At 55.4% G+C, this 18,680-nt stretch overlaps 1 protein-coding gene across 1 annotated transcript in view; it reads left to right on the top strand.

The window, feature by feature from the left end:
- Window positions 1–18,356, top strand: part of KCNJ6 (potassium inwardly rectifying channel subfamily J member 6) — a gene marked incomplete at both ends in the record, with an annotated part of 103,108 nt that extends 84,752 nt beyond the window's left edge. Inside the window, one exon of the mRNA XM_079763064.1 lies at window positions 18,031–18,356. Coding sequence (XP_079619190.1) covers window positions 18,031–18,356 — 326 coding nt within the window. The remainder of the gene's footprint in view (window positions 1–18,030) is intronic.
- Window positions 18,357–18,680: the final 324 nt, after the last annotated feature.

Genomic DNA, 18,680 nt, shown 5'->3' with positions numbered 1-18,680 from the left:
CTCATTTGCATGCACTTTGCATTTGCAATTCCCCAATGAGAATATAATAGGGAGCAGAGGTTTCCTGACCTTTGAGAAGAGCTAAAATTGAACTTCTGTTCAAAGCGAAGATTCATCAGTAAACAGTACTATTATTAACTTCGTGTTTTAAGGGGAAAGAATACAAGACTGGGAACATTTTTGTTCCACGAGTGTTGGCACTGACTCTCCCGTGTCCTTTTCTGCTTGCTCTGTTGTTATTGGGGTAAAAAGTACGCCCACTACTTAAAGGGTCCCAACTGTTCTCGAGCAATATTTATTCCTAGGTCAATTCATTTGGAGGCTGAGGATCCTAATCTCTCTTCCAACCCAAAATAGCCTTTCTTTGTCCCAGCTGCCCTCTGCCAGTACCCTCACCCCTTGTCCTAGGAGGCTGAGCGGAGCATACAGTAATTAGCATCAGGGAGAACACTCGAGGTTGGCTATAAATCACACAGGCACGCAACACAACCCTGCCTCTCTCTCCGGCAGTTAAGGGATTCAGTCTACCCAGAAAGGTGTCCTTACCAACTCCTCAGGCAGCTTGTGTCCACACGGTTCCCAAAGGGACATTGCTCAACCCTTCCAGTCACCGACCCAACCCAACGTGCTGAGTGGGAAGCCTCCCAAAGGCCCACGATGTGCTTTGACGGTACTTCTTCCCACCCCAGGGCCGTGGCTCAGAGGTGTTGTAACGAACTCTCCACTCACAGTGGCACACAGCACTTTCCTTAATGAGCATCCCTTTCCCTAGAATGGGTTTTCACTGGGAACGTCCCCTCAGGATGTAAGCAGAGCAGCCAGTCATTAGTGAACCAGCTTTTCCAAGGTCAGGTACCTGCTGGAGAGTGAAAAGCCTTGATATAAAAAAAATTAATGGGAAATGATAAACCTCTAGACATGGAATAGTTCATAATGATGACAAAAAATCATAGTCATTGGTAATTTTTTCATATACATGGATATTTTAAAGTAATGGATAACACGTTGACTAAACTCCATTTTCATTGCATAATACTATACTGCAAAGGAAAGGGTTTTTATGAGGGCAACCTCAAGTTGATTGCAGTGACTGTCTTTCATCTTTCCAAGGCATCCATCCAAAATTAAGTTCCCTAAGGATACAGTAGCATATTATATATGTGTACATATACATGCATATATGGACATTATATGCATATATACATGCAAATATACACATTTATATATGTCCTTGACACATATTTCATGATATCTTCACTACAGTTGAATTCTATTAGTTCATTATATATGCAAAGACTTCTCCACACAACCTCTGTGATGCTCTCTTTGGATCTGATACTTTAGCCAACACTTCCATCCCTAATGTCACTGTGTTTATTAAACACCTTTTCTAATACACTGGAAGAGAAAATACTTACTAGGCAACCAAGTATCTGGTTTCCAGCCAAGTATCTGCACAGACAGGTCTTCTTCATGAATAATGTCAGGGATTTTATCTGGCACCACATTTCTCTACCGCATTCAGTCTTCCCCATCTTCTTGGCCATTAGAATTCAACATCGCAGAGCGAACCCTGCCAGTGTTAGGGGAAAAACGGAGCCCGACAGTAGTCAAAGCAGTAGAAGCAGATTTTAATCAGGAACTATTGCAATAGCTCAGTACAGAGCTGGGCTCAATTCCAAATACGGCGCAGGCGAGCGGGGACTTATAACCCACTTGTCAGTGGAGGGTGCCAGTGAATGAAAAAATACTAAGAGGAAACATCAGGGTTTGGAGGGATTTATTAAGTGTTATCCTAAACTGACCTAGTAGGATCCTTGGGGAAGGTGGGCTGGGGTGACCCGCCATCATCTGGGGGAAGGAGGAGGATGAGGAACCCAATCAGGTGTTGATGGTGATATTGAGGGTGTAGGGTTCTGGCTGCACCGACTTAGCAGGACTTTTGATAAAATTGGGTGATGCAAAGACACGGAAGGTCAAGAACTAGTTGGGAAGAGGGCCCGTAGGGGGCTGACTAAAGTTGGGTCAGGGAGAGTGTTTGTCACCAGCAGTGGGTAACGTTACCAGCTCCATTGGGCTGAGAAATGAGTGTGAGGTTCGCCAGGGAAAGCTCTGGACCTGTGATCACAAGACGAGTTCATGCCTTGACCCTGCTGCTCTTGTCCTGGACCAAGATATCTGGTTTACCTGGACCCCAGATCCTTTACCAGAGGAGAAGGCATAGTACCTGCCCAGCTTGGTTTGGGTGATTATTCAACGAAGGATATAAAAGAACGTAGCATAGGCCTGGCCATTGTGGCTCAATAGTTGAGTGTCAAACTATAAACCAGGAGGTCATGGTTTGATTCCCTGTCAGGGCATATGCCCAGGTTGTGGGCTCGATCCTCAGTAGAGGGTGTGCAGGAGGCAGCCGATCAATAATTTTCTCTCATCACTGATGTTTCTATCTTTCTGTCTCCCTTCCTCTCTAAAAAATATAAATATATATATATATATATATATATATATATATATATATATATATATATATACACACACACACACACACACACACACACACACACACACACACACATATGGCTAATATGCTAAGTGTCCAACAGTCTGGGTAATGACATCATGTAGCAAGGCCCGGCTTCCTCTCCCTAGCAACTAGCCTCCTTGGAGTTTCTTCAGCCCTTTGCTTTATAGCCAGGTGGAAACATTTCACACTGTAACCTAATGTCTGTGAAGCGTTTTCCCATGCATCATCTCATTTGATCCTCACAGAAGTTCTGGAGTAGGTAGATAGGAGACTCGGTGGAATCCTATTTTCTTTTCAATAGCCAGAAAACAGAGATTTAGAAAGCTTAGAAACTTGACCCGACTGAAAAGAAGTAAGAAATGGTGGACCTTGAAAATGACTTCAGGTTTTCTCACTGTGCAGAATATAGTCAAACACTGCTGCAGTTAAACATTTTACCCCTTGTTCTCCCTGCGTGATCTACAATAATAATCTGCTTCGTGTTGATGTTTACTGCTGTGTTACTGACAATTACCTGAAAGAGAAGTTGGGGTGCCTCACTGGGCTGGAAAAAGTTTAGCTAAATCAGAGAGCAGGTCTAATTAAGCAAGTTTATTCTATATATATAAAAGGCTAAGTTGACTTGTGCATGCACGATACATATAAAACTCTCGCAGGCACCAATCGCATGTGTGTGTTTCGATCTGTCATTGTTGATTGTGAATTTGGTTGATACTTCTATTATAATATCAAATAGCGATATTAAAACATTTCTTCTAATTAATTTCCTTTCAATGTGCATGAATTCATGCACCGGGCCACTAATAAATAAATAAAAGAACGTAGCTTAGATCCTGAAATGTAGTAGATGACTGAAAAACAAAGGCTGCTTTTAAAATACTGGTATATCCCCGGTGCTCGGGAGTTCTGCTCACCTGTGCAATGACAGATGGTTCGAACTTCTAAGAATGTCAAGTTAGAAACGGTGCTCCTCCTCCCATCAGCTGGCAGCTCTCCCTCAGGTTGAATCTCAACACGATGAGCCGGGAATCCCAGCGCATGTAATCCAAGGAGGAACATTTTGGCTCTAAAATTATCTTTACAAGGGAAGCAGCACCTGTCTCCCAAGCCCCTACACGAGTCAGGTATCCGAAAGCATGAAGAAGTTCCACTTCCCACTCCGGTGTTTTATACCTGAAACAGGTCAGGCAGGAGGGACGCCTTCCATCTTGGTTGGTAGGACTCAGTGAACAAAAACATTTTAAATCATCCAGAATCGTTGAAGATGCTATAAGTAGAACATAAAATCTTTTGGCTCACCTGGCACTTGTGTATCTGGCAACGCGCTCCATCCAGAGTCCAGAATATGGCTGAGGACCCAGCAGTGAGGAGAGAAATGCAACCACGAGAGACCTCACGTGTCCATTCACCCAACGTGGGGCATCCCAGCCGGTGACCGAGACTCGCGTGAGGACCAGGGAGCCTGCTTCTTTCTTCCCTAAGAAATCCTGGCGCGCCCGGTGACTGGGTTCCCAGCCCAGAGAAGACTAGAAGCATCCCGTGGGCAGAGAAGATGGCTTTGCTGGAAGCTGGTGTTGAAGCCGTGACAGTGGGGTCTGGCGCTGAGTGGAGAAGCCGGAGCTGTAACTTAAAGGCCAAAAAGCCCAACCGCGTGGCTGTCTGGAACCACATCTGAGAGGGGGCAGCGGTACAGGTGCCCGTGCCATCTCCGGAGGCCCGCCCTGCGGGGCAGGACAGATGGTCCCCGAGGGCTTCGGAGGTGCGTGGAGACACACGGGTTCCTGCAGGGCCCTCCCTCGGTGTGCTCCCGGGAAGGAAGGAGGAGCCCCCCAGTTTAGCACGATGCCTGGCCTCATTGGGAAGCCGTTCGTGTACATAGATGTTTGCCGGGGCGGGGGGGGGGGGGGGGAGCCGTGGTCACCTGGAAAACCCGTCCTGGGGCCCAGGATCCCACGTGGCTGAGCTGTTGGCTGGGCCCACTCAGCCTTCCTAGCTCCCGGCAGCCAATTTTCCCAGCCCGGCTGTGCCAGGCCAGGCATGCCTGCCAACTAACCAAACCAGCACCTGGAGCACCGCTCAGGGCCTGGGGCCATGTGAGTGCCGGATCCCTCAGCCCTCGGGGCCTCCTTGTCCTGGAAGGGCGCTCCTGCACCCTGTCCTTCTAGGGCCCGTGGGTGCCGGCGCCCGGAGTGAGTGGGCAGTGACCGCCCTACTGGCCGCCAGCATTGCCGGCTCCTGCGGGCTCAGTGAGAGGACAGTGTGGCCTGGAGGATGGAGCTCCTGACCGGCCAGCATGGCACCCCCAGGAGTCCCCTGGGCCCCTTCCCTCAAAGGGACCTTCTGTGGCAGCGCCTTTCTGAGGAGCTTGGACCCGCACGCCTTTAGGGATGGCACGCACGCCGGCTGGGCCCACCTGCCCCAGCTCTCCCTTCACACTCTCCCTCTCCGACCTGCCCGGTCTGTGGCCACACACCTGGGGCACGGGAGCTGCGGCCTTTGTCAAGTGCAAAGGTCATGTCTGCACTTGCGTCCTCATGAGCAGTGAACGAGGGGGGCGTGTGCAGTGACACACTGGGAACACCAGGTCCGATGCATGTTCTCTGAATCGCAGCAGCTCTGCCTTCCCACCTGAGAGCCCCTCGTCTGCCAGCTGGTAGCCAGTGTGACTTGGGTGATGGACCCTGCTTTCTCTGCTTCCGTCTACAGCAGTGGTCGGCAAACCGCGGCTCGCAAGCCACATGCGGCTCTTTGGCCCCTTGAGTGTTCTAACGCCACTTGTTCAAAATACACTCGCCCAGGCTGAAAACCGACTTCTGCGCATGGGCCACGAAGTTTCAATCACACTGGACGTGCGCGCCCGCACGTGGTATTTTGTGGAAGAGCCACACTCCAGGGGCCAAAGAGCCACATGTGGCTCGCGAGCCGCGGTTTGCCGACCACGGATCTAAAGCAGTTAATTCTGCCGGCCGCCGAGCTCAGCTGTGTATCAATGGAGAGCTTCTCAGAGCAGCGCAGAGCCAATGCTGTTTATGGCCGGGGAGAATCAGCTTCTTGGTCCTCATTTCTTTCATTGTAACTGTAATGCCTTGACGTTAAAAGTAACGCTTGCACACGGTAGGAAATGCAAAAAGCATAAAGAACATAGAGTGAAAAGCACACCCCCTCCCACCCCTGCTCCCCCCCCCCCTCCCCCGAGAGAACCACCACGCACGGTCGCTTGTCTGCCTTCCAGAACTGTCCGAGACCCAGGCGAGCGTATGTCCACACGCACAGATACATATTTCCATTTTATTACGCACACGGGGCCATGCGTTTTACCCCTGGCTAATGCTTTTTGAAAGATGTAACGTATACTATAAATCTTTTTTAGCACATTAACCTATTTAAACTGCAAAATAATATTCCATTTTATGGATGTATTTTATTCTATCGATGGATATTTAGATAGCTTCCTACATTTTCTCTATAACCAAAAGCACTACAAGGAATTTGATTTCCATCGGCTAGATCCCAGGACGTGAGGTTCGTGGGATAAAAGTGCATCTGCATGTTATGCTGATACAGATGTTGCCAGCTGCCCCCACAGGCTGTGTTGGTGTGCCACCCTCCCCTGGGGCGGGGCGGGCGGGGGGGGGGGGCGGCGCGTGCCTGCGGAAACACGTTTGCGTCCACACGGGGCACGGACGACCCAGAGTGCAGAGCGCCTTGTAAGATCTTCACTGGCGTTGCTTTTCCGCCCCCATCTTCCTGGGCCCGTTTTTGCTCCTGGGTTTTAGTTTTTCCGTATGGATTTGGAAAGGTTTGTTTCACATGAAGGAAAGGAGCGCTCTGTCCCCTGTAAGTTTTACAAATGTGTTTCACGGTCTGTCCTTTGTCTCGTGGCCTCCTCTGCTCATTGTGCTTGCTACTTTTTTAAGCTTTTGCCTGCGGAATATTTTTATTTTGTGTAGTGAAACTTATCAGTATTCTCCTTTATGGGATCGCAGTTTTGTGTCATAGGAATGCTCATGTGTTAGGGGTATAGGAATCGTTTATGTTGTAGGAATAGGCCTTCCCTATCCCTAAATTATTTAACATAAAATAGTTCTGCTATGTTTTCTTGTCGTCTTTTAGCAGTCGAACTTCTCCCATTAAATCTTTTGGGGTGACGTGGTTAATAAGATCATGTAGGATCCAGGTGTGCGTTTCTAGGATGCATGATCTGTAGATCGCATTGCGTGCCACCCCCGCAGTCACAGCATCTCCCGTCACCATACACTTGGCCCCCTCCCCCACTCCCACCCCCAGCAGGTGAGCTCCCAGCCCAAGGTCTGTGTCCAGCTGGGCTCGGCCGGAGCCCGCACTGTGCTCTGAATGGCGGGCTGATTGTCCGACACTGATCACTCATTAACCCACTCCTCTCCTCTGACCTGAGTGGTCTTCAGCTTTGCGCACCCACCCTCTTCTGCAAAAGAAAACTAAAGTCCGTCAACACTCCTGACTCCAGGCGATGGAGACGGCACCCTCTATCAGCCCACGCTCCCCTCGGCGCTGGTGCCACGCAGTGGTCACGCTTGTGATGGTTGACTTGTGTCCCCCGGATTCTGACGGTGAAGTCCTAACCCCCGCTACCCAGGAATGTGGCCTTGTTTGAGAAAGGGGTCCCTCGGATGTGATTATCTGAGGCACACTGTGGTGGGCGGGCCCCATCCATCGGGATGCTGTCCTCATGGAGGGAAATGGGCACACGGACATGGGAATCTTGACAATGGAGGCTTCTCCGCCCACCGCCCGTCGCAGGGGTGTCCACGGGCATTCTGTCGCCGGGGAAGCCACATTTGCAGCCCGGCTCCATCTTCTCCTGCACATCTAGCTTTTCTGGGCGCTGCGGTGTGCATTTTGGTGATGTTCAGTGGCTGACGTCTCCCTCTGAGAATACACAGCTGAAGAGATTATGATAAATCAGGGTGGTGCTGTGAGTCGGAGAATGCTTCCCAGCGGAGGGAGCTGGGGGCTCGAGAGAGAGCTGGTGACCGCAAATGCCAGAGCCCTGCCTCCCCACCCCCACCCCCAGCCCTGGAAACGTATCACCTTCCCAGCAGGCTGGCCACCGCTCTGGCACCAGCCCATCTGTAGGCGGTGGATGGGTGGCCCCCCAAAATATGCAGTACCTCTGAGTGTGACCTTATTGGGAAAAGGGTCTTTGCAGATATAATTCAAAGTTTCAAGATGAGATCGCTGTAGAGGCCCCTACATCCTATAAGAGACAGAAGAGAAGACAGAGGAAAAGGCCACGTGATGATGGACGCAGAGATGGAGTGATGCAGCCACAAGCCAAGGAATGTTGGGAGCCGCCAGAAGCTGGAAGAGGCAGGAAGGACCCTCCCTGGAGCCTTCAGACACCTTGGTTCACACTTCGGACTCTCAGATGTGTGAGACAGTAACTTCCTGTTGCTTGAAGCCACGCGGTCTGTGGTAATTTAGAGACAGTCTAAACAATATTTGTGGAGTTAAGGACCCAACAGGACAGTGGATGAGAATTCCTGAGATGCACGGGGTGCTGGGCAAGGGCACTCCCAGGGCACAGGTTGCCCCTCCTCCTCCCCCCCCACTCCCCCCCCCCGGGGAGGTCCGCCCTTCACCCCTTCCCTCGTTGGCCGTGCACATCCCACTCCTTGGCTGAGTTTGCAGCGTTGGTTTCCACCTCCGTTCACTCAGCAAGAGCTCTTCCCCACTCTTCTGCCTCTGCCCGACTTCAAGCACTTCCCACTGGTAACCTTAACACTAACGTTCATCGAGCACTGACTGCGCCAGGCACCAAGCACTTTATGTGAATTAGCTCACACAATGCTTGCTGATCCTCCGTGACGTAGAGAACGTCGTACATCGGTTCTATACACTGTGGGTAACGTTCTGATCCCCCCGATGATGTGGGTGATAGGAGGACAGGTCCGAGGGCGCCCAGCTTCTGCGTTCATCCATCGCAGCGCAACTTTGGTGGCTGTGAACAACAAGCGTGTCTTCTCGCAGGTGGAGAACCAAGCGCGGCTGGCTGGGTGGTTCCGGCTCAGGGCCTCTGACCAGGCTGCAGATACAGCCAGGCCTGCGGGCATCTGAAGGCTGGGGCTGGACTGGGGCTGGAGGGTCCCCTTCTCACGTGGCTCCCTCACTGTTGGCTGGAGGCCTTGGTTCCTTGTCACATGGGCCTCTCTCTAGGCTGCTTGAGTGTCCTCACAACATGGCAGATCATTTTCCCCGAAGCAAGTGATCGAGAAATAGAGGGAGAGCGCCACGGGGCCTCTAATGACCTCATCTCTGAAGCCACGCAAACCTCTGCTTCTGCTCCTTCAGTACAATAGTCCCTGAGGCCAGTCCACACCAGGGGGGGGGTGAGGGGGGAGGAATGGGGGGGGCGGGCAAATTAGGCTCCACCTCTTGAAGGGAGGATATCCCAGCACACAAATGGAGGAGCTGGGGTTTGGACCATTCAGTCTGGCTCCGAAGGCCGCGTGCTTCATCAGGATGAGCTTGCTGGATAACAGGGGTCTCTCAACCACGCGTGCAAAACTCCGGAGCTAGCGGGGGGAATCCTCCCGCCCAGGGCCAAGCGCGCCACCCTGCCCACACGGAGGCTTCCTGAGGGTTGCTGGGAATTGTGCAACAAGCCAGGACTCCAGACAGAGGTTTCTAACCCTCACGGAGGATTTTAAAGCACTCGGGAGAGCAGCGCCACGTGTCTGTGGCTTTGCTGCTGGAGAAGCCACAGTTCTCAGCCTCCTGTTGGTGCTCCCAGAGGAATTTATCTAAAATAAACTCCGTGCTGACCACATCGCTCACCCCCTCCGCTCTTCAGCAGCTCCCCGTTGCTGACAGAGTCAATGCACCTTCCCAGGGTGTCACGGAAGGCCCTTCTCAGTGCAGACCCACACACCTGTGCCCCCGCTTCACTTCAGTAACCCATGTCTCAGTCCCAATCAACCCCTCACCAGCTGTTCCCCCTAGATAGATGCTGGTCCCACTGCCCTGCACTTATCCCCCAAGGCTCTTGATGAGCCCCCTCCACTTTGAGATCTTCCTGACGACCCCCCAAGTTAGCCAGCAGCTTCTCTCTGGTCCCACAGGACTTTGTACATACCATTCAACCTGCCTTTAACACTTTGCATTGTGAATGTCTAGTCCCCACGCGAAGGAGGTCTCTGTGAGAGTAAGACCTGCGGGCCGGGCGGACAGCAAGCACTCCAAATGGTTGCTGGTGAGCAGATGGATGGACAGAGAAGTGGATGGATTGTTGGCTGGATGGGTGAATGAATGGATGGATGGGTGAGTAGGTGAATAGGTTGGTGAATAGGTGGGTGGGTGAGTATATGAGCAGATGGATGGATGGATGGATGGATGGATGGATGGATGGATGGATGGATAATGGTTGGGTGGGTTGGTATATAGGTAGGTGGATGGATAGATGAAGAGACACAGCTTCTGATCTCATGGAGCTTACAACAGTCCAATAAAAACAAGATTGTATATTCTGGAGAAATTTACTAAGGAAAAATGTTATGGAAAATAGCCTAATCGGGATAAAACCAGATGGAAAACAGAGCATACGTTTTTAATACAACAACAACAGGGGAGCAGGAAGGAGGGAGAGGCCGCAGAAGAAAGGAAAAGGCACCAGTATTTTGCAAACCCAAGGCGCTGGTTTGCTTGAGCAACGTCGAGCTATTTAGGATTGCTTTCCATGATTTCCCTCCCGAGGATTGGAAACGAACTCTCCTGGCCAACTTGCTCTCTGGGTGGGACACGGAGGCTGCACATGCCCAGTGGCAGCAGGATGGGGTGGGCAGGAGCTGCTCTCCCAGCTTGAGCTGTTGCCATGGAAAAGCCATTGTCTCTGAGCTGTGTTTACCAGAGCCCTCTCCCTCCCCGCCCCCAGGCTGCCTCGCTGCAGCCAGCGGGAGCCTCCTCCAGCCACAGGAGGGACAGGGACCCGTCCTGTAGGCAGAGGCAGCAGGCCCAGGCCAGCAGGGCCGTGGGCACCAGCATCTGGGAAGAGGGCCTTGGACCAGTTATGGATGTCTGCCCCTGGACAGTGAGGGCTCCCCGCACAGTCAGCCTGACCGGTGCCCTGTCCCCACAGCCAGCCAAGGTCTCAGGTCCCAGCACAGGGCACAGCAGAGCCACTGAGAGACCAGAAGTCAACAACGCCGAGCCCCTCTGCTTTCTGTCGCTGCTCCGCCGGGCACAGCTGGCACGCGGCTTCTTCGTTGCGGGGCATCCTCGGCAGCGAAGAGTGTTCTGCAGCATCTCTGGCCTCTGCCCTCTAGATGCCAGGAGCGCCCTCCTCCTGCCCCGGCTGTGACACTCTAAGTGTCATCGGACATGGCCAGTGTGCCAGGTGGGCACCGTTACCCAACGGAGGACCCTGCTCAGGAGGGGCGTCCACCTCTCTGCTTTGCCTTATTTGTTCATTCCGCCCCTTTGAATGTGCCAGCGCCCCCAGACCCCAGCACCCTCAGCACGTGCCCATGGCCCTGGGCGCTCCCCTGTGGCCTTCCACAGCGCACTCTGTCCCCGCTCAGGCTCCACCCCACACCATGTAGCGGGTGCCGTGTGCTGGTTTCCGGGTACGATGGTGAGCAGTGCGCAGGGCCTGCCCTCCGGAGCCTAGCGCCCACTTGCCCACTTGACCAGGTGCTCCCCAAAGTCACAGCACACACGCCTGACCCGGGGCACTTCTCCGCCGCTGACCCACAGGCAGTTTCCTGGGCGTGGACCCCATCAGCCTCGCTGCTCCCTCAGACCAGACGCTCCCACCCCTCCTGCCAAGTCTTCAGGTGCCCGCGCTCCCCTGGGGATGCAGGTTTTGGGAGTCTGGGTTCTGCATTTCCCGCCAGCTCCAGGGGGCTGCCCCTGCTGGCCTGGGGACTGCGCTGGGGTGCAGGGTTAGGGTTAGGGATAGGGTTAGGGTTAGGGTTAGGGATAGGGTTAGGGGCAGGGACAGGGGTAAGGTTAGGGTTAGAGTTAGGGTTAGGGGTAGGGTTAGGATTAGGGGCAGGGTTAGGGCTAGGGTTATGCTTAGTGATGGATTAGGGTTAGAGATAAGATTAGGGGTAGGGATAGGGTTAGTGTTAGGATTAGGGCTAGGGTTAGAGATAGGGTTAGGGTTAGGGTTAGGATTAGGGTTAGTGTTAGGAATAGAGTTAGGGTTAGGGATAGGGTTAGGGTTAGGGATAGGGTTAGGGTTAGGGTTAGGGTTAGGAGTAAGGGTTAGGGTTAAGGTTAAGGTTAGGGTTAAGATTAGGGTTAGGGTGAGTGTTAGGGGTTGGGGTAGGAGTAGAGGTAGGGTTAAGGTTAGGGTTAGAGTTGGGGTTAGGGTTAAGGTTAGGGTCAGGGAGAACATCACACAGGTGCACCAGCCTCCCACAGAGATGGTACTTGGCACATTCGCCCTAAGGGTGACTCGCATAGGAATGTGGTGTTGGGGTCTCAGTGACAGGCAAACCTCCACACCCTCTTTCCCAAACGCTTGGGTGTCTGCCTCCTGGCTTGAAACTGCCTCCGAAATAAGCAAAGGCTGGGCCCCCAGTGCAGCCCAGAGGTGCCGGGGAGACGGCCCCTCCTGCCCCGGACCCTCCCCGGGGTTTCCGGCCTGGGCAGAGCGGAGGCACCGGGACCCAGGCAGCCTCCCCTCTCAAATCCGGGTCCCAGGAAAAAACGAGGAGCAGCCCCTCCCCGAGGTGCCGGGACCGAGGACCCGCGAGGCAGCTGAGGCGCCACTGAGGGCACCTTGCCCCCGGCCGCTGGCGAGGACATCCGGGGTGACCGCCTGTGCTCATCCCAGCAGGGTCCGCAGAGTCCAGGAGGCAGCTGGCCGGTCTGGTCCCTGAAACCAGGCGAGCGCGAGCGCCACCTGGTGGTGCCGCGGCCACACAGCACGCCCGAGCCGGCCGCGCACTGAGGGTGCCTGGGCCAGACAGTTTCTATAACCAGTGGGGTCCCTGGCTGCAAAACACCCCTAACTTTACTCCGTCCTTTCCCGGGTTCCATCTGGTGGCATTTCTGCTCCAGGGTGAGCCAGCATCTCTGAAAGTCAGATAAAGGGAAAGGGCTTTGGAGTTTCACTGACCAAAGTTCAAAAGTTGACTGAGCCCCTGCTATTGTGGGACGCAGCGCATGGTCCGCAGCTCATGGTCAAGAGCTCAGTGCCAGGGAGACGCTCAGAACGGGGCGGAAAGGGTGTGGCTGCGTTAGCCCAGGGCCCTGCAGCCCGCAGCGGGCCTGTCTGAGCGGCTGGGAGGCTGCCTGAGGCTCCTGGGCCTCGGTAAGGACTTCGGACTGTGCTCTGAGAGGGGCTGTGGAGGGGGTGGAGCAGGGAGTGGTGAGCTGTGATTGTAGCTTTAAAGGATCATCTGGCTGACATACGGGCTAGGAGGACCTATGTCCAGGTTTGCCTGGGACCGAGGAGTTCCCCGTGTGGGACCTTCCGTCCCAAACGTGGGACTGAACCCCGGCAGCTTGGAGGCGTCCGGCAGCCTGTGGATCGCAGGGGGAGGCGGGCTGCGCAGGCGGGGCTGGAGCTGGGACAGAGGCAGGGAGCTCCAAGCCGCACCTGGGCAGGTGCAGCGGCTGGTGGGCTCCCCTGGGCCGCACTCCAGAGCAGCCTGTTTTCTCACGGTCTCCGGGGCCCCTGGCGAGGAGGGAGGGAGCCACCACGTGGGTGGAATGTGTTATAATCACTAGAGGGAAACCGCAGGCTGGAAGTCACACCATGAGCGCGACAGGTAAATCCTGCTCTTCAGCCCCCTTCTCGTCCCAGGCTCCCCACACACACCCCCGTGTCTCCATGTGCCGCTGGGTCAAGTCCCAGCAGAGCCTCTTCCTCTTCGTGCCTCCACCGACCCACCTGGTAAACGCCTGTTCATCCTTCTGTGCCCGTCTTTCCTGCATCCCTCCACCCAGTGACCCCCTCCCTGCTCTCTGCCTCTCTAGCCCTGAACTGCCTCTAGAACTAAACACGCCATCTCTCTGGCTGCCATTCACATCCGTGTCTGTGTCCTCACATCTGCCCCGGCGCCCAGAACAGCATCCAGCCCACAGCAGGTGTGACGAGTGAGTGGGGTCCAACCACAGAAACACAGGCCCAGGCGCCGGACCTGGAGGGGAGCTGAGAAATGCCTCGTGTCCGAGGCTGGGAGCCCTGTGCCTGAGAGAAAGGGGGGAGGATGGGGGAGCTCCAGGAGCCGCTCCCTGGAAAGGAGCAGGGCGGGAGGAGGAGGAGGCAGCAGCCAGCTCAACACCCTCCTGTTACCCAGTCAGGGCACCCACCACACATGGAGGCAGCACCCTGGCACCCGCCGTGCATGGAGGCCAGCACCCCGGCACCCACTGTTCATGGAGGGCAGCACCCTGGCACCAGCTTTTGAGAAAAGAAAAGAGGAGATGAAAGGAGAGGAGAGGAGAGGAGAGGAGAGGAGAGGAGAGGAGAGGAGAGGACAGGAGAGGACAGGAGAGGACAGGAGAGGACAGGAGAGGACAGGAGAGGAGAGAAAATAAATGAAAAGAAAAGAAAAGGCTTTCGTTGGCGAGTCCCGGGCACGGAGACAGGAGGCAGGCTCAGGCCTTCTCCCGGGTGTGGGATTCAGGCGGCTTTATGGGCAGCCGCTGAGGGTTACTGGTGAGCGGTGGATCCGGGGTGGAAACGTGGGCGCTGGGTCCTGTTAGCAGCGGGAGAGGACCAGGGTGTGTGGTGACAGCCTGGCCTCGGGGGTCTTCACAGGAGGTCTCGCCGTGCTTTCAGGAGGCCGGAGCCCAGCGCCCCTCCGCGGAGGTCGGCCACAGGCGTGTGGGCTCTGGTCCCCCTGGAGCCAGTCCCCAGGGCCCTCGGCTGCGGCTGCCTCAGAGCCACCTGGTACTGGAGGCTGGAGGAGGCTGGCTCACGTGAGTCCCATCACAGTGGGGAAACTGAGGCTTCAGTGTTCCCAGCCTCCCCTCTGCTCTTTCCCTCCTGTTCCTGCCTCTTTCTCCTCCTCATGCTTCCCTTTCTCAGCCACGTACACTCCTACCTGTTCACCACTGTAGCATCACCAGTAATGCCCGTGGTCTTGATCCGGCATCTAGAAGGGTTCAGAAATCTGGAGACAGCGCTGTGCGTAAATTAATTAAGAGTCCAGAGACAAAACATAATTTTGAAAGGCATCATGGGGAGTCAGAGAAGACTTAGCTAAAGGAACTAAGTTCTCCTTGTCTCAGGACCCCTTGCTTTTTATTAACACAATTTGTCCCAAAGCAAGGAAGGTGGAGATATACACATCAAAGGCCAGGGTTTAGTACACAGATTCCATTGTCAGATTGGAAGAACCACCGCCAGCTGTTCAGGTGTTTGGCCAGGAGGAGGCAATCACATGTAGGTTAAGATGCCCTGAGCTGTCTGGCAGCAAGCAATCATTTAATGCATCCCTTTCAGGTTTGGGGAAATGCCTTTAGCCATTCCCAGATGACTCAGCCCTGCTGACATGCTGGAATTGGCTCCTGGCAAGCCAGCACTTGGGGTCACAGAGGACCTGTCCCGAGTGGGGCTGTGCGGTGACTTTCGGCCAAGGTAAACCCAGAAAGGGGAGGAGGGCAGGGGGGGAGGGGACCGCCAGGGAAACACAACTCATTGGAAATGTGAGTTTGGTGCATTCCCAGCTCACTCACGTAGGGAGAGAGAGTTTGGTGTTTGAAGCGTGGGAGCGGCAGTTCTGGACGGGAACGGAATGCTTTGGGGGCAGCGGGGACAGGGAGCCAGCCTGGGGACCGCAGGGAGGCCCTCGCCGGCCGGCCGGGTGGGCGGTCCGGGCAGGCGGACGCTGCCTCTGTTTCCCCACCTGCAACAGGAGGGGTGGCCTCGAAGTCCCTGCCACCCGAGGAGGCGGGATCCACCCGAGGAGGCGGTATCCTGCGCCAGCGAGAATGTTTTGGCCTCCGCATCTGGGGTTCGCGTCACCGGGGCGCCCTGTGAATGAGCACAGGATTCGGGTGCGTTTTCTCTTTCCATCCATTCTGCGGGCAAAGCAAAAACATCTCCCGCCGCCTCCCACTCCCGGGGCCTCCGAGCCGCCCCCCTCCCCCTGCGCATCCTCTCAGGGGTCAGCGCCCCTGTCCGGGCCCCGCAGCCCCACACCCCGCAGGGACCGCCCAGGCGCGAAGGCGTTGGCGGGAGATCGCGGTTTTCTCGTCCAAAGTGACTGCAGTGCCCGGCTTGTCTCCGGGGACCCCCTCGCTGCGGCTCCTGCCATGTGCGCACGCTGCTCGGGCCTCACTTGTATGTTCCACTTCATCCCTGACATGCGGGCCTCGGTCATGCGTGGCCGCTGTGAAATCAGCTGCCTGGGTCTGCAGTGTAGATGGCTCAGCCCGGGTCCCCACAGCAAGGTGTCCCTAAAAGAGCAAGCAGAGCGATGACGGCCAGAGAGGAGGTGGCGGAAACGGGGTGGGAGGGGCAGAGGTGGGAATGGGACTTTCCTGGATGCACCTGGGTATGCTGACTTCATCTTTGAACCATTTAAATCCTCCGGGGAAATACAAACAGGGGCCCATGAACCTAACGAGGTCTAGGACAGGTAACGTGGCCGCTTTGAAAGAACAAGGGATGAAGTGACTTGGACAGGGGGCTCTGGGGATCCCACCTCCGGGGAATATGCTAAGATTGGGAAGAGCTGCCCAGCCGTTTGGAACTTGACCTCAGAGGCCTGAGGACAGAGAGCACCTGGGTTATTAAGAAAGGCGGTTCCTGCAGATCAGACCAGAGGGCCGGCCGCTGTGGCTCTCCTTCCGGGAGAAACTCAGAGGACTTTCCAAGGAAAGTGGGTTTTATGGACCAAAAGGAGGAAATCCTAAGACAGCCTTTGACTGGTGGGCGTTCTGTCAGAGTAGAATTTTCGGAAGCGGGAGCTTCCTGGTTGGCTTTCAAGTGCATCTGACAGTCCCTGGTTGGTCCGCGCTCTCCTGGCCCGGTCCGGGGCCTCCCGGGCTGGGAGAGTCCCATGGGTTTCCCTGTGTCAGCCTAAGCAACACCTGCTCCTCCTGTGCGGCCTACGTCTGACATAAACAAGTCCCCAGGAGAGTGTTGGATGTGGTCACTGCCAACCCGTTTTGTGTGCTTGTAGGGGAGAGCCAGTGATGCATCCACAGGGTGTGGGGAGCCGGGTGCTCGCTGCTGGAGAAGAGGGACTCACAGGCTGCGTGGGAGCGGGAGAAGAACCCCGGGGCTTGCCATGGACTTGAGACTACCCGTGGTTTCGCTGAAAAGGGATGGAGGCGGCTTGGTGTCTCCAGGCAACTTCCTAAAGAGCAGTGCCCCAGATTTGGTCAAGAATAAACACACTTGCCCTAACTAGTTTGGCTCAGTGGATGGAGCGTCGGCCTGCGGACTCAAGGGTCCCTTCTATTTTGCTGGAGTCAGATCCTCAGAAATGTTGACCCATTATCTGCCGGCTGAGCCACTCCTCCGGCCTCTGCATGGGGGAGGGGGTTCTCTCCAGAGGAAGCGTCCACGGTGCTGGTGTTCGGCACAAAACGTCTCCTCTCTGCTGTGCTGCTGGGACTCTAAACACGGGCTCTGCCTGCTGAGTCCCTGCGTGCAGGCCTGGCCCGAGGCCGCTCAGTGCCCGATCCAGACCCCTGCGCTGCCTCTGGGGCTTTCCTGGCTCCGCGGCGGGGCCATAGAGCTGGCTAACGGAGCTAACGGAGCAGTCGGCCCTGAGGAATGACCGGGGGACGCCGCCGTGTCCGAGTCGCTTTGCGGAGGTCACGGGGAAAGCGCACCCACTGCATTCCCTGTCGTTCACACCACGCTGTGGGCTGGTCTTTTCTCGGGAGACGGGTGGCGTGTCCCCCATTCTGTCATTTCACATTTAAAAGGAAGCTACTCCTGGCTCAGGTCCCGATAGGACTTAGGCACGGCGGGGGTGGGAGAGGCCAGAGTCATGACCTCAGGGATCTCCCAGAGCACATGAGTGTGCACCTGTGTGCATGGGCCCCTGTGTGCATGGGCCCCTGTGTGCATGGACCCCTGTGTGCATGGGCCCCTGTGTGCATGGGCCCCTGTGTGCATGGGCCCCTGTGTGCATGGACCCCTGTGTGCATGAACACCTGTGTACATGGGCCCCTGTATGTATGAACACCTGTGTACATGGGCCCCTGTGTGCATGAACACCTGTGTGCATGGGCCCCTGTGTGCATGAACACCTGTGTACACGGGCACCTGGACCTGCGTGTTTGTGCGTGGCCTGGCAGGCAAGTATAGCTTGATGAGAGCCAGAACCCTCACGTTGCTCCCCTAAGCTCCCCTGGGAGGCTGGGACTCCCCAGCACACGCTCCCGTGCATGCTAGCGCGCGTCTACAACATGGACAGCACCTCCATAGCTGTGACACCCTGTGCCGGTCCCAGTCGGAACAGCCGCGGGCAGCAGCCCCGCCCAGCTCACGGAGATCCCTTGGGGACAGAAAGCCCACACTCACACTAACGCCTCCGCTCTTCTCTCTGCAGGGATGACGTGCCAAGCTCGGAGCTCCTACATCACCAGCGAGATCCTGTGGGGGTACCGGTTCACCCCGGTCTTGACGCTGGAGGACGGGTTCTACGAAGTCGACTACAACAGCTTCCACGAGACCTACGAGACCAGCACCCCCTCCCTCAGTGCCAAAGAGCTGGCGGAGCTGGCCAGCAGGGCAGAGCTGCCCCTCAGCTGGTCTGTGTCCAGCAAACTCAACCAACATGCGGAACTGGAGACCGAAGAGGAAGAAAAGAACCTCGAGGAGCAGGCGGAAAGGAATGGTGATGTGGCCAACCTCGAGAACGAGTCCAAAGTGTAGCCACCCCTTCCCCTGTCCCCACCCCCCAACCTTTCCCCTGGCCAGGCCACCCCTTCCCTGTCCCCCCTACCTCTCCTTGTCTCTCATCCTCCTGCTTTCTGTCTCTCTTACTTTGTTCTTCCTTTATTTGTGTTTAATTTTGGCGTTACCAGAAAACAAATCTTCAAGGTGTAAAATCTCTACCTGCCCTTCCTCAGTTACTCAGATTGGAGAGGTAGACACGGATTTGGTTAAGGTGTAAGATGCCTTCATTGGTGGCCCAAGCCTGTCTCCTCCCTAAATTCCACACACCCAACTCCTAGAGATTTAAGCTACTTGCCTGCA

Source organism: Cnephaeus nilssonii (genome assembly GCF_951640355.1).
Source record: "Cnephaeus nilssonii genome assembly, chromosome: 3".
In the NCBI taxonomy this organism is placed as follows: domain Eukaryota; kingdom Metazoa; phylum Chordata; class Mammalia; order Chiroptera; family Vespertilionidae; genus Cnephaeus; species Cnephaeus nilssonii.
The sequence above is the reverse complement of the archived record's forward strand: the minus strand, read 5'-3'. Positions and strand labels throughout refer to the sequence as shown.